A 13,971-nucleotide genomic window follows, 5' to 3' on the forward strand; every position below is an offset into this window, starting at 1 on the left:
ATCCGCTACTGCTTCTCCGCTCCTAATCGGAGCGGAGCACATGCCTAATAGATAGATAGATAGATAGATAGATAGATAGATAGATAGCACTCTTCAAATACTTGAAAGGTTGTCACACAGAGGAGGACCAGGATCTCTTCTCGATCATCCCAGAGTGTAGGACATGGACTAATGGGCTCAAGTTACAGGAAGCCAGATTCCGGCTGGACGTCAGGAAAAACTTCCTGACTGTTAGAGCAGTATGACAATGGAACCAATTACCTAGAGAGGTTGTGGGCTCTCCCATCTGTCAGATATGCTTTAAGGTGGATTCCTGCATTAAGCATGGCCTTATAGGCCCCTTACAACTCTACTATTCTGTGATTCTATGATATACAGTATATTTACATGTTCTCATACTAGTTAGCAGCGACCACAAAGATAGCAATAACTTCCTTTGCGGTCTGAAAATGCTTGTGCAAAAAGAAGAATAAATATTTTTCAGCCTGGCTCAGAGAGCCTTTGGGAGTAAGATCCCAGTGTATCCTGAAAAGCATTGATAAATTCTAACCTAACCCTTTGTGTCAAAAGATGTCTTTGTTATCGACCTGATTCAAACATAACCCTAACCCATGATTTATAACCTATGGTTTGTTTTCTCAAACTTTGGGTTGTTTATTTCCCTTCTTCTTTGCCGACTCCCTTCCAAGTCCCTTTACAGCACTGTAGTATTGGCATGAGTGTGGCTAGTTGTTGCTTTAAACACCCTTACCCATGAACTCTGTAGCCTGAAGAATCAACCCATGAACAACCCACGGTTCTGGGTTCACATATAATGACAACTCATGCTTTAAACAACCCTGAGTTCACAACGCAACAACAAATAATGGTTCTCCTGCTGGGTTGTTTGTGGTTAACAAACCATGGTTTGTTAGTGTGGCTGGGTTCACATATCACAACAACCCAAAATTCAACAACCCATGTATTCAATAAACCATGCATCATGTGTGAACCAAGTCACAAAAACCATGCCACAGTGAGCTTTTCCTCCTGAATTATTTTATTCCATGACACCAGCTATCACCGAACACTCCTGCATAAAAGTGGATGGAAATTATGTTCAGGGAGTTCCTGATAGAACATTTAATGATTAAAAATAAATAGACAAATAAAAGCCATTTCTCCCTCACCCCCGATGCTTTTAAACCAAAGTGCATAATTTGGTAAAAACAACAACTGGTTTATCCATTCCACCACAATCAATCCCTCCCTCCACCCCTACTATAACAATGATAATAAGAGGATGAAAGAAAATACCATTGGCTTATTAAATGTTCGTTCTGTCTTGAGATTTATCAGCTTATTGACCTGGCCTTGTCTGATGAATCCGACATTAGAATACACCTGTTGGGAAGCATATTGATCCAGCATCTGAAGGTTACATCTGCTCACATCACTGCTGTTCTATATATCACTTATTTAAAATCCATTCTGATATTTAATTTCTTTAAAAAAACAAAATGAATAAAACATAAAACGGATTTGGATGTTGCATAGCCTGGCATCCTAAGAGAGACGAAATACAGGTATAATGAGGTGAAATAATTGTCAAGCACTATATAGGAAAACATGTTCAATTTATTTGCTGTAACCAGGAGGCAGATTAATAAACAAATAGCTTGCTGTGGAACAAACCCCTTACAGAAAAGAGTGCAATTAAAATTGGCTAGTTTAGCTCGACTAACATACGTGTGACTCAATTCCTTCAGTCAAAAGTTTCTCATCTGAACCACGAAGCACAAATATTGCATCACAGCAACTTCCTTGCCATGTTTTATGCAATTACTGTAATCAAATTGGGGGGCGGGACTCAAACCAAACCAAAGATAGTTATATTCCAGATCTTCACTTTTGATATTTTCAACATACACAATATCTAAAAGCTCAAGCTGTGTTGAATATTGTCAAGTTTTGATTTTGGGGTATAAAGTAGCTATTTTGGTGGGGTAGGTTTTTTCCTGAAAAATATTTAAATTGTACTAATATTCACTTTTTACAGATCATATTGGTTCACCTGGCATTGGCAACAGCAGGAGAGGGTGATCCCACCCAATCAGGGCTCCCTTGGTTAATCAGATGACGTTACAGCACTACATAACCAATCAGATTTAGCTAAACAATGATGTCACTGAGGGTAAGTGAAGGCAGTGTATATGAATCACTGACCATTCCCATACCGAGAACTTAAAAAGAAAATAACCAAAAGAGGAAGCATTTCTCAGCACTCTCAGAAACATTCATAATTTTTAAAAAAGGAAAGTAGTTTTGGTTCATTTCTATCAAAACACACGATTCCTTTTTATTAAAGGAGAGTATTTCAATTTCCTAATAGTTTCTACCAAGATCTAGTTTCTCTCACTCTTTTGGCCTATGAACAACACTGGCATTTCATCTGTTCACTTTGCCTGTATAGTCAAGAGAGAAGTCTTCGTGTTTTGTTTTGGGTTTTTAGGGTAACAAATGCGTTGACAACATCCTGCCTGAAGCCTACATTGGCAGATGGCCGTGATGGTTGGCACAAGATCCCTGTGTGGAGTGTGAAGCCTCCCAGTGTTGGTTGGCAAAGTTAATAAATACCTGCAAGAGACAATAAAACACAGCATTTATGAGAGTGGTGCACTCAAATGTGGAGAGTTTTCATTTACAGTTGTTGCTTGGGGCAGGGGGTACAGTGGGGGAGGAAAGGCCTAAGAATGCATTGTTGAGACTCTGAATGAAGAAGTCTGACTTACACAGCACTGAGCTGACAAGGAAACAATTCATTCCCAATGGCACCCCATCTTAGACATGGCTACGCTTTAGGACAATGCATGCAGACACATAGGGGGTATATGTTTAGGGGGGACTCTATGGCATGTCAGAGACTCCAAGAGGAAGACTGACAGTATGTGAATGTCATGCAGAAGATTTCCTTCCAGCAGAATTCTGCTATTATTTTATATTTCGTGTTTGGTTTCAGGACCTCTCTCTTTGAAACAGCTCACTTTACCCGAGTAATAAACTGGCATGATGAGAAAGGAGGCTGGAACATACTTGGCAAACCTAACCAATTGTTCACAATAAAACTCAATTCTGGGAAATCTCCCTTTAGTCATCAAACATGATGAGGTTTATCACGACTGTTTTGCTGTCATCCAGGCAGTGTTTCCATGGTACACCAATCGACCCTGTCTATTACCACTGCCTGTCAAACGAGTTGTCGGCTGCTCCCATTAGAACTGTGGCAGTTCTAAAGGGACTGTGAATCTGTGAGTTTCATTTTCTCCAAGTCTCTCATTTTCCCCATCTTAAGTTCAGTATGTCCTGAACTTGAGGATTTTCTTTTTACGTTCACAGGGGAAAGTGTATACATTTTTGTGCACACTTCTCCTCAAGCATGCATCTCCCACCCCTGTGTAAATCAGGAAATTGTATGTTCAGATGTCACCTCCACCATCAGCTCACTCTCTAGCCCAGGTTGGGCAATTTCTGGCCCTCCCTCCAAAACTTTTGGCTTACAACTCCCATCAGCCCTGACCATCATAACCAATGGTGAAGGATCATGGGAGTTGAGGACCAAAACCACAAGTTACCCATCCTTGGTCTAGCCTTAGGCACACAAACAGGCCTCACCTTTCCCCCCATCTATGTCAAGGATATAATACTAGAGCTTAATTTTAAAAGGTAATCTTAATAATGTGCTTGGTGCCCTCCCATCTGCAGAATTAGAGCAACCTACCTTACAGGAAAACAACAAAGAGTCTTGTACCTTAAAGACAAACACATTTATTATGGTTTAAGCTCTATCTTTGAGGTGCCACAAGACCCTTTATTTATTTATTTATTTATTTCTGCAAGATGTCAATCTCAAGCACTGAGGATAAGAAAGAGCAGCTTGTAAAAAATAGAAGGAAGAAAGGCAAGGTGATGATCTCATAAGTTTGGTTGCAGGGATGGATGGACTCACCCATGTCTGGTCCCGCCGGATGTGTGCCAAGCTTCTGCTGTCGCCCGCCACGCTCACGGCATTGCGTGAGCTTCTTCACAGCCTGGCGAGCATCTGACAAAGCTGCAAGACCACCCGCCCTCAACTAGAACCTCCATTGTGCGCAACAACCGTGGCTCTGGAAATTGTGTATTGCCTAAATCCCACAAATGGTGGCTGTGAAGGCCCATTTATGCAAGATTAAAGACATGGACAGAGCATAACATGGGGACATAGGCAATTTCCAGAGATGTAGTTGTTTCAAACAATGGAGGCTCTGGAGGAGGGTGGATGGCTGCTGGGCAGTCACCAAGCCACAGGGAGCTTGAAAACTGGGCCGGTGAATGTGCCGCAACCCACCAAGCTGGGTCTGGGGGCGGGGGGTGCCGACATGGGGGAGTTGGACAGATTCTGAGACCCAGTCAGGTGCCTGCAACATCCCCACTTGGTTGTATGTAGTTAACTGAAGAGGAAGTGGGCATGGAGCTCAATTCCCCCTCCTAAATGGGGATCTGTTAAAAGACTACTGTTGTCAATACTCTACATCACCATACAAGCAAAGAGAAGAAGTAATACCTGTTCTAAAGTCGTTTGGCTAATGGAGTAGTGTTTAATTTGCAGAACAGTTTTGTTTCTCTCTAAAACTTTGAAAAGCTCTGCTAAGCAGCCCCATCTTTGTGGTACATGATATTCCAGCAGGTTAAGGTGTTGTCCCTAAAGAGGAGGAAAACAAGGAAATATCAATGAACATGATCAAGTTGTGTGCTTTCTACTGCCATAGAAAGTTGAACACAATCCTGCACTGAAAGGGACAGTGTTTTGTGTGTGTTTTAAAGAAAACCATCCTGAGTTGGATCCAAGATTGGCCTTCCATGGGAGGAAGGTCTCCACTTGTGGAAAGTCCCTCTGTCTGATTTTGAGGGATCCCCTCCACCCCCACCCCTCACCTGATTCAGCTGAGTTTCCTGGCTCTCTGTGTAGCGTTTTCTGGGGGCCCGTGTGGCTGCTATGGGAAAGAGGACAACTGCAATGGAAGGACTTGGGGGTGAGCAATTTTGGCAGCTAGGGCAGGTGGCTATCAAGCACTCATGGGGACCTCACGAGAGCTCGCGGGTGTGTCTGTGTGTATGCCGAGTGCACCCAACTGGGGGCAGGGGCATGGATGCAGGGGGTGGGGTGTCCATTGGACTCCCAGACCCAGTCGGGCACTCAGGACATCCCTATTTCTGAGTCCCACTTGTGGTTCACAGGCATTCATGGGAAATTAAGATGGCAGCAGCTGGAGGCCCTCACTTTGCTTTGAACCAATCCAGGCTGCCAGTAAGAAAAATAGTTAATTAATGAAGTGGGAGGTGTAGGGCGCCTTGGCCAACTCCAAGGAAGGTGTCAGAGGGCATCCTGGTGCACCACATTGGGCCCATTCAGAAGACACCTTAAACCATGGCTTTAACCATGGTAGTTAATCCAGAAAGCCAGGCCGTGTTCAGAAGACACCTTAAACCATGGCTTTAACCATGGTAGTTAATCCAGAAAGCCAGGCCGTGTTCAGAAGACACCTTAAACCATGGCTTTAACCATGGTAGTTAATCCAGAAAGCCAGGCCGTTTTCAGAAGACACCTTAAACCATGGCTTTAACCATGGTGAATAAGGCTTTTTGCTTTATTCACCATGGTTAAAGCCATGGTTTAAGGTGACTTCTGAACACAGCCTAGCTTTCTGGCTTATCCAGCATGTTAAGGTGTCTTCTGAACAGGACCAGTGTCTGTATGTGCCATAAGGGCTAGAAACTTGCTTTTAAAAAATACATGAAAACTGAGGTTGTCCGGACGATTGGTTCCATAACCACAACACTGTTGTTTTTATACTGTTGTTTTTATGTTTCTGATGGTTTTTTAAATCTTGTATACTTTTTAATGTTTACTATTTTTAACAGTTGTAAACCGCCCAGAGAGCTTCGGCTGTGGGGCGGTATATAAACGTAATAAATAAATAAATATAAATAAATACATAAACATGACACTCTGTGAGTTCTCTGCAGCACAGCTTTGCCTATATTTCCAAGCCACTTCTAAACTCCAGCCAACTGTTGCTGCCCCTGAGGAGTTTGCACCTCATCACCATAATTAATGTTTCCCAGGTATCAGCTCAAAGAAGCACATTGGCCTGGGAATGCTTCTGCACACGTCTCCTTTAATGAGGGATGGATTACATGGCTGTGGCATTGGGATGTTTGCTTGGTTTGGCTACCTTGGTTGTCAGCTTCCATTGATATTCAGCTTCTGCCTGTCAGAGATTTCAAGCATAACAATAGAGAAGGCAGAGGAGGATAAAATAGAGGCAACATTCCAAAGATACCTTGAAAAGCGTTCCAGGAAAATGAAACAGCAGACAGTCCATAATGGCACTTTGGCAAATTACTTCTTTGTTTAGCCACACCTTGACTGAATAGCCATCGCCAAACCTGAGTCCATTGACCAGCAGTGCAGATCCAGGTTTACACAGCAAAAAGGAGGAGGAGGAGGAGGAGGAGGAGGAGGACAGAGGAACACTTGGTTATATTTCATATTTTCATAAAATACACATCAAGAGTCAGCATTGCTCATGTGTAGTGGTGTCACTGAATTTGCTAAGATAGTGGTAATAATCAGGTTGAAAGTGTTTCAAAATTCAAGATAGTTATTATTTATTTATTTATTTATATAGCACCATCAATGTACATGGGGCTGTACATAGTAAAACAATAAAATAGCAACTCCCTGCCACATAGGCTTGCATTCTAATAAAATCATAATAAACCAATAAGAAAGGGAAGGGAATGCATCAAACAGGCACAGGGGACAATAAAACTAACAGTGTAAAAGTAAGATCAAGTTCTAAAAGCTTTAGAAAAAAGAAAAGTTTTCAATTGAGCTTTAAAAACAGTAATTGAACTCGTGATCCGCAAATGCTCTGGAAGAGAATTCTAGGCATAAGGGGCAGCGAGAGAAAATGGATGAAGCCGAGCAAGAGAAGCAGAAACCCTTGGATGGGTGAGAAACATAACATTTGATGAGCGAAGAGCATGAACGGGGCAATAATGTGAAATAAGAGAAGAAAGATAGGAAGGGGTTAGACTGTGACAAGCTTTGGAAGTCAGCAGGAGAAGTTTATATTGGATTCTGAGGTGAACTGGAAGCCAATGAAGGGATTTCAGGAGCGGAGTGACATGATCAGAGCGAAGAGCCAAGAAGATGATCTTAGCAGCAGAATGATGAATAGAAACCAGCGAACTAACATGAGAGGAAGGAAGGCCAGTCAGGAGAAGGTTGCAATAGTCCAGCTGAGAAATAACCAAAGCGTGAACAAGAGTCTTGGCAGAAGAGAAAGATTTTCGATCTTTAAAAGAAGAGGCAGAAAATAATTGGTTACTGGTGGGATGCTCACCAAAAATGGCAGGAGTATGTATGCAAATGGGCCCATAAAGATGGGCTGTGGCTGAGTGCAGGGCTGGCAGCAAAGTTGGGCCTGGTCGGGCCCCTGCCGAGGGCTCATACCATTGATTGGAATCCCATGGAGTTGTTTCTCCTCTTCACTTTTGCAACCTGCTTGTTTACCTGCCTCACATCCTGGCCCAGACAAAGGTGGTGCTGAGGATGAACAGTAGGTGACACTGCAGAGTTGGGGCATGGCTAGATGGGGCGATGTCCCGGGGATCACCCCAGGATCATCCCTGTGCATCCACATCACACACAGGTGATCCCAGAGGCATGATCCCTCCCATGCCTCTGGATAGGGCCCTACAGTTTAATTCCAGTTTTTCCTGCGGTCCTGGGATTGTCTATATGTGCCCGGGCATCGTGGTTTGTCCTGGCTCCTCGTGAGTAACCGGACAAGTGCCCGGGCATCGTGGTTTGTCCTGGCTCCTCGTGAGTAACCTTGAGGAGACGAGACCCGGGCATGGGGTGTGGAGCTCCTCGTGGGGAGAGGGAGCAGGGTTTTTTTAAAAAAACAACAACACCCACTTATTTTTGTAGGACCACTTCTGCACTCTTTCTCGATTAAAAAATCAAACCAAAATGGCGGGCATGACATCCTCTTTCTTCCTGGACATCATGCGTGCATGTAGACAGGGGGGATCTCACAATCATCACTCCCACTCCCCCTTTTGCAGCTCCTTCTTGAAGCAGTTACTGGTATTGTGCGAATTTCCCCTTTATTTCCCACCCTCTAAATTTGCACGAATTTAGAGGCTGAGAAATAAAAGGAGGGGAAATTTCTATCGTGTATTTTATTTAGAATATTTATAGGAATGTTCTAAACATACATTGCATCTTCAGACGGAGAATATTTCAAGAAAACATTTATGCCATCTTGCAAGTTGGAAGAAGTAAACACAATTTATGTGATTTACACCGTCATTCAGTAAGGAAGTCTCATTCAGGTGCTGAATCGTAATCGTTTTTGTTTGCTAGAGTCTACAAGCTCTGTTATGGAATATGGATTTCAAAGGAAAAGAACATGATGAAGAGCTTGGGAGGGAGTAGAGACGAAACACTGGTAGGTGGACAGAGACAAGATAATTAGAATTGACACCAAAATTCAACTTAAAGAGAAAGTTCAACCAAATGCTCAGGTTCATCCTCGGATGAAACAGTTGTGGAACTTTGAGGAAAAGAAAACGAGTTCCACTCAGACCAGCAAACTCTCGCAGGGGAGAGGGCATCTCAGGGAGGGGTTGTGTGGCGTTTGCAAACTGCTCCCTTCATCATTAAGGATAGGTTTACTGATGAGTTTTTGAATTGAAAATCAAGACAATTTGTATTTATTCTTGCATTTGATGAGCAAGATGTCCAACTGATGCCACCACACCCCTTTCCAAGTGGTTAAAAATAGGCTAAACATTTTATGAAAGTGGCTTGTGAAAGGTTGATCCTCATTGATCCTGATTATTTAGCTAATAGTGTTTTTTTATCCTGTGTAAACCACCCAGAGAGCCTTGGCTATGGGGAGGTATACAAATAATAATAATAATAATAATAATAATAATAATAATAATAATAATAATAATAATAGTCATGGTCTGAGCCCATGGTTCCTTTAAGAGAATATCTTTTGCTTCATCCCAGGGAGAGGGAGAGGGGTTTCTTTGTGTCTGAAAATGCCAAGGCTGCACTGGGTGAGAAGTGTCTGGCATCTGATAACGCCTCCCCGGACTGGTACCGGGGGGGGGGGGGGAAGAGAGTAACAAGTTGCAGCTGTGCAATGTCTGGGAGCATTCCCCCCTCCCTTGGGGAGAGGTGTGGGTTGCTATGGGGTTTCTATTGGTCAGGGTGGGTCTGGTGACAAGGGGGTCCCAGAAAGGGATAAAAGGCTTAGGCACCTAAGGGTCCGGTCTCTTTCCTGTGGGTGTTAGGAGTCCAGCGTGTGTGTGGTGAGTCAGAGCATCCAGGCCGGACTGGCTGGATGGCGGAGGCCCCACACGGCCGCTGAGGGAAGGAGTCCTAATTCAAGCGGCGTAAAGTCAAGTCGGAGTGAGCAACAAGGCGTTGAGTCGCAGAGTTATATGTTTGTTTTGTTTTAGTTAGGTTTGGGTACAATTGGGCAAGGGACTTTGCCGGAGTTACGGCTGGTGGGGGTGGTTAAGTGGGGAGAGAGTGCGAATCCTATTAGGTTTCAGCGTGTGGAGGGGGAGCGTGAGGTATTAGTCCCTGCTGTCCTAAGTGTGTCATTCCTTTGTCCGTGTTTTCCCCCCAAACCTCTTACGTGTGTACCTTTATGTGTGGACCCTTATGGGAGTGCGTAATGTAAAGAATAAAAGTGTTTGGCCCCTATTTCTGGAGTGTGGCGTGGTTTCCTTGAGAACCTAGACTCTGAAGGGTTAACAAGCGGCAGTGACGGGGCATGTGTCTGGGCTGGCGGAGTCAGACCCCCCCCCTTTCTCCGGCCGGGGAATCGCTGAGTCAAACAGAGCAATTCCATCACAATAATAATAATTCCCTCTTCAAAATAGCTCAAGGCAACATACAATAATTTAAAATGTAAGGCATGGATAGAGCAGTTGGAGATATTCACCAACCCCCCCTTTTTTAAAAACAAACAAAAACAAAGCTGAAATCCCACCAATCAGCTGCTTGGCAGGGCAGATAGGGGAGAGTCTAAATCCACTTCCCAAGCAGCTAATCGGAAGGCTGGCCTTTTCTTTTCTTTTAATGCCATGTGGGGCTAGCCCTGACTGTTGAACTGGGCAAGGCAATTGTCCAGCACCCATCCATCTGCATTTCGGATTCCCAACCCAGCTAAGGAGATGAGCACAGATGTTTGCTTCAGTATAAGTATGTTCCTTAGTTGTCTGGGGCCATAAAAGCACACTATCCAAAATTGCAAGTAAATAATTTGTGATTGTAAATTGTACAATCACAAAGCGAAATGCAACAATAATATAAATATTGTTTCATTAATTTGAGCCAGCTGGCCACAAGAACGCTGAATACCATATGTAAGATCTTGAAAGCATGAGCAGAGACGTACGTTTTGAAAGATAAATTGTTCACCAACGATTTGTTTAAAAGATAGCCTCTGCAGCTATTCCCATTTATTTTCATGGATTTGGAACACCACCGCTGGCAAGACCATACATTCAAACGATTGACTTTAGTCTCCATATTGGAAGCACCAGACAGCATCAGCACCTTCCAGAGGTTCAATTTGTGTTTACCGGCACCAGTGAAAAAGCCACTTTGGTATATGTGTATGGATGAAACGTGGGTAGGGCCGATATTGTGTTTCCTTCCAAATTTTCAAGAATGTGCTGTAAATTTTCACGTTCTTTGTGGTATGGCACGTTGTGTGGAACAGCCCGGAGGGACAAAGATCCAGACAGCGGAAGTTCCATAGCAGTGGCTGGCTGGCAACAGTTTGCTAATCCGTAAATGATCCCTAATTAAATCCTTTAAATGCATAACGTCGTCCCTACAGAAATGCATGTGACGATAAAGATGATGTTACAAAGATGGATAGAGTTAACAAGGGTATTCAATTTAGATGGGAACCAAGCTAAGGCAGCCTTTTACAAGAGATCATTAATTCTTATCAGTTTTCTGGCATTCGCACATGCAGTGCCTTGTTGAATTACAGTTTGGTGTGGGTTTTTTTTAAAAAAAATGCTGGCTTACATGGAGACATCCAGCAATCTCGTAAAATGAATCTGTTGTATGCGGTGGAGTTTCCAAGGCAAATGAATCAAAATCCTGATTAACAGAAGACAAGAGATGTCTCTATGGCTTTTGAAATAATTCTTAATTTTGTATAGCACCAACAAGGGTAAAAATAATATATATAAAAAAACCTTTTCAGACTAAGAAGTATTTTTTGGCTAGGCAAACTTTGCCTTCACCGCACCTTGAACATGTATCCACCCACCCACCCACCCATTGCAAAGGCTTTTCATATGCTGCAGGCTACAACACCTCCCCTCACTATAATAATCAGGCAAGCTGTTTTTTGTAGTCATCCCAGGCAAGCAAGGAAATTAAACTGACCATGTTTCCCCTTTTAAATATTTTCCTCTTTAACTCAGCTGAGGTAATTACCGAAAGGGGCCAAAATGGAATAACGAAATATGTTCTGGCTTGATTTGAACTGCTGGAATCCAGTTTTTAAACACCCCGCAGGCCAGAGTTAGACGCAGAGGAAAACATTCTTGCTAAAATAACACAAGCTGAACCCCAAACTTCTTCAGCATCCATCTGTTGCACAAATAAATTTTAAAAATGGTTGTTTTTGTTTTTAAAAGAAAATGTGCAAAGCCAAGACAGACGTTTTCCTTTGAGAATCAAAAGGAAAAAAATAAAAATTGAACCACTTGGGACAACAAATCAATAAATATATATATTGGAAACAAGGGAACATAGGAAGCTAACATATATTGAGTCAGTCTATTGGTCCATCTAACCAGGGACACAGCTAGCTTTGAAGGGGTGCCAGGCAAGTTGATTTTTTTGGGGGTGTAGTTATTAACGCCCCATCTGTTGGGGTCCCTCAGGCAAGCACACATTCTGGCAAACTGACACAGGACACCCAAATCAGTGAGACTTCTTTATTACAGGAAATCCCATGGCAAAAGCATAATGGTCACACACTTCAGAAATCATGTCGCTCATGGTTAGTAGCTATAAGCTCCAAGAAATTCTAGATCAGTCAAAAGCTAATCACTACTACCGTGACGAGATCCCCATTAATGTGGTTTCCCCATTGCCACAGTTCTGAACACAAGGTAAGGTCAATCCATAAATGGACTCCAAACCCAGACAATGGAGCGGGGTGATTCCTGATAAAAACTCTCAGGCAATCAAAGGAGCAAATTCCTGAAAGACATAACAAACCACCCCAAGAGTGCTAGTCGAAACTCCAATCATACTTTGGTAACTCCAAGCAACATTGTCAAGGCTTAAACAAGATCATGGGGAAAGGTGAACCCTCAAACACAAGGAGTTCTGTGCCACTGCTTTTGCATGGGCAACTCCTTGCCACATGAGTCCAGGCAGAGGAAAGAAAGTCTAACAGGGAATGATCAAACCCAGTCTGCTGAGGACAGAGCTGAGGACACAGAGCTGAGGACAAACAAGGGCACACAATCCACAGCAATCGCAAGTTCAAGCCTATGAAAAGCCTATGAAAAGCCTCACAGTACTTTTCATGTCAAGTTCTCAGTAATCCAAAGTTTCACTTCAGAGGGAGCATGTGCAGAGTGCCTCCAGAGTCTCAGATGATGATGGATCCAAACAGGGAGGCTTTCTGGGAATGCAGAGCAGCTGTTTCTAGCAAAGGCTCCTTGCTTTTGCACCAGCTTAAAAAGGAGGTGTAAGCCTGTTCCAGACCACTTGGTAGATAGCGGCTTTGGGCTTTTCAGCAATGGCCCTGCCTAAACACCAAGATGATGCTTCCATTTGGGAGGCCCTTCTGCAACCCCCCCTTTCTCTATCAAGTTCTCACAGACAGCTTCTCTGCTAAGGCAAGCAGGTGGCTGCGGGGAGTAAGGCAGCTCCCCCATCCCAACTCTTGAGCATGCTGACAGGGATCAACTCATTCAGATTCTGACATTCTAGAGGCGCTCAAAGTTTTCTAGATTACTTCTAATTAAATCTTAGCTAAAAACTACAGGACCCCACAGCAGTGCTTTAACTATCCCTAACACCATCGCTGCCCCCCTCTCTCCATTCCTCCTTCCTTTTTTAAATTTATCTGGTGGTGGCAATGCCGGTGGCAGTCTCTGTGCCCTCATTGGCTGTGTCCCCCAAAGGTAGTGTTTGATTGTTTTAGACTGCTGCTACTCAAAATGTAAGTTTGTAAAAAGGGTTTATTTGAATATACTACACTGCAGTGCCTGCCTGGCTCACCTGCCCATCTGGCTGCCATGGCAATTAGTTGTTTAGCTGCCAGTTGAACTTGCAGCCAGGAGCTACCGGGAGGAGGAGGAAAAGAAGGAGCCACTACCACAAGTTCAGGGGATATTTGGGGGTTTTCGGAATCCCAGACCTGCATGCCATAGTCTGGTCCTGGCTGTGCCACAACGTCAAGCCCAATATTGTCGACACTGGCTGGCAGCAGCTCTTCAGGCAAGAATTTTTCCAGCCCTACCTGGAGATGTGACGTCTTGCATGCAAAGCATTTGCTCTACCACTTAGCTATCCTCCTCTCCTTTATATAAACCAAGGAACACAATACATATTGTGAGAGCATTATATTGAATAACCCCCAAATATGCCAATGGCTCAATTGCTGCAGAACAGAATGAAGCATTAAAAGATCACAAGCATTCAGTACATGGCCAACCCATTTTTCTTCTTCTTAGGCCTTTCTACACCTAAGGATTATCCCAGGAAAATGGAGATTGTCCCTGCCTGCTCCCGGGATCCCTTGTGTGTCATGTGAATGCACAGGGATGATCCCGGGACGATCCCTGGAAACAAGGCAGGTGTAGAAATGGCCT

The 13,971-nt window shown here is 43.6% G+C and overlaps 1 protein-coding gene across 1 annotated transcript in view; it reads right to left on the reverse strand.

The window, feature by feature from the left end:
* Positions 1-2,474: 2,474 nt before the first annotated feature.
* Positions 2,475-13,971, reverse strand: part of ABCA13 (ATP binding cassette subfamily A member 13) — a 331,836-nt gene continuing 320,339 nt past the window's right edge. The window contains exons 60-62 of the mRNA XM_063124168.1: positions 6,360-6,465; positions 4,580-4,717; positions 2,475-2,616 (exon numbers count right to left, since the gene is read on the reverse strand). Of these exons, the coding sequence (XP_062980238.1) occupies positions 2,527-2,616; positions 4,580-4,717; positions 6,360-6,465 (334 nt within the window). The 3' untranslated portion in view covers positions 2,475-2,526. The remainder of the gene's footprint in view (positions 2,617-4,579; positions 4,718-6,359; positions 6,466-13,971) is intronic.

The sequence above is a fragment of the Elgaria multicarinata genome, chromosome 1 (assembly GCF_023053635.1).
Source record: "Elgaria multicarinata webbii isolate HBS135686 ecotype San Diego chromosome 1, rElgMul1.1.pri, whole genome shotgun sequence".
Lineage (NCBI taxonomy): Eukaryota > Metazoa > Chordata > Lepidosauria > Squamata > Anguidae > Elgaria > Elgaria multicarinata.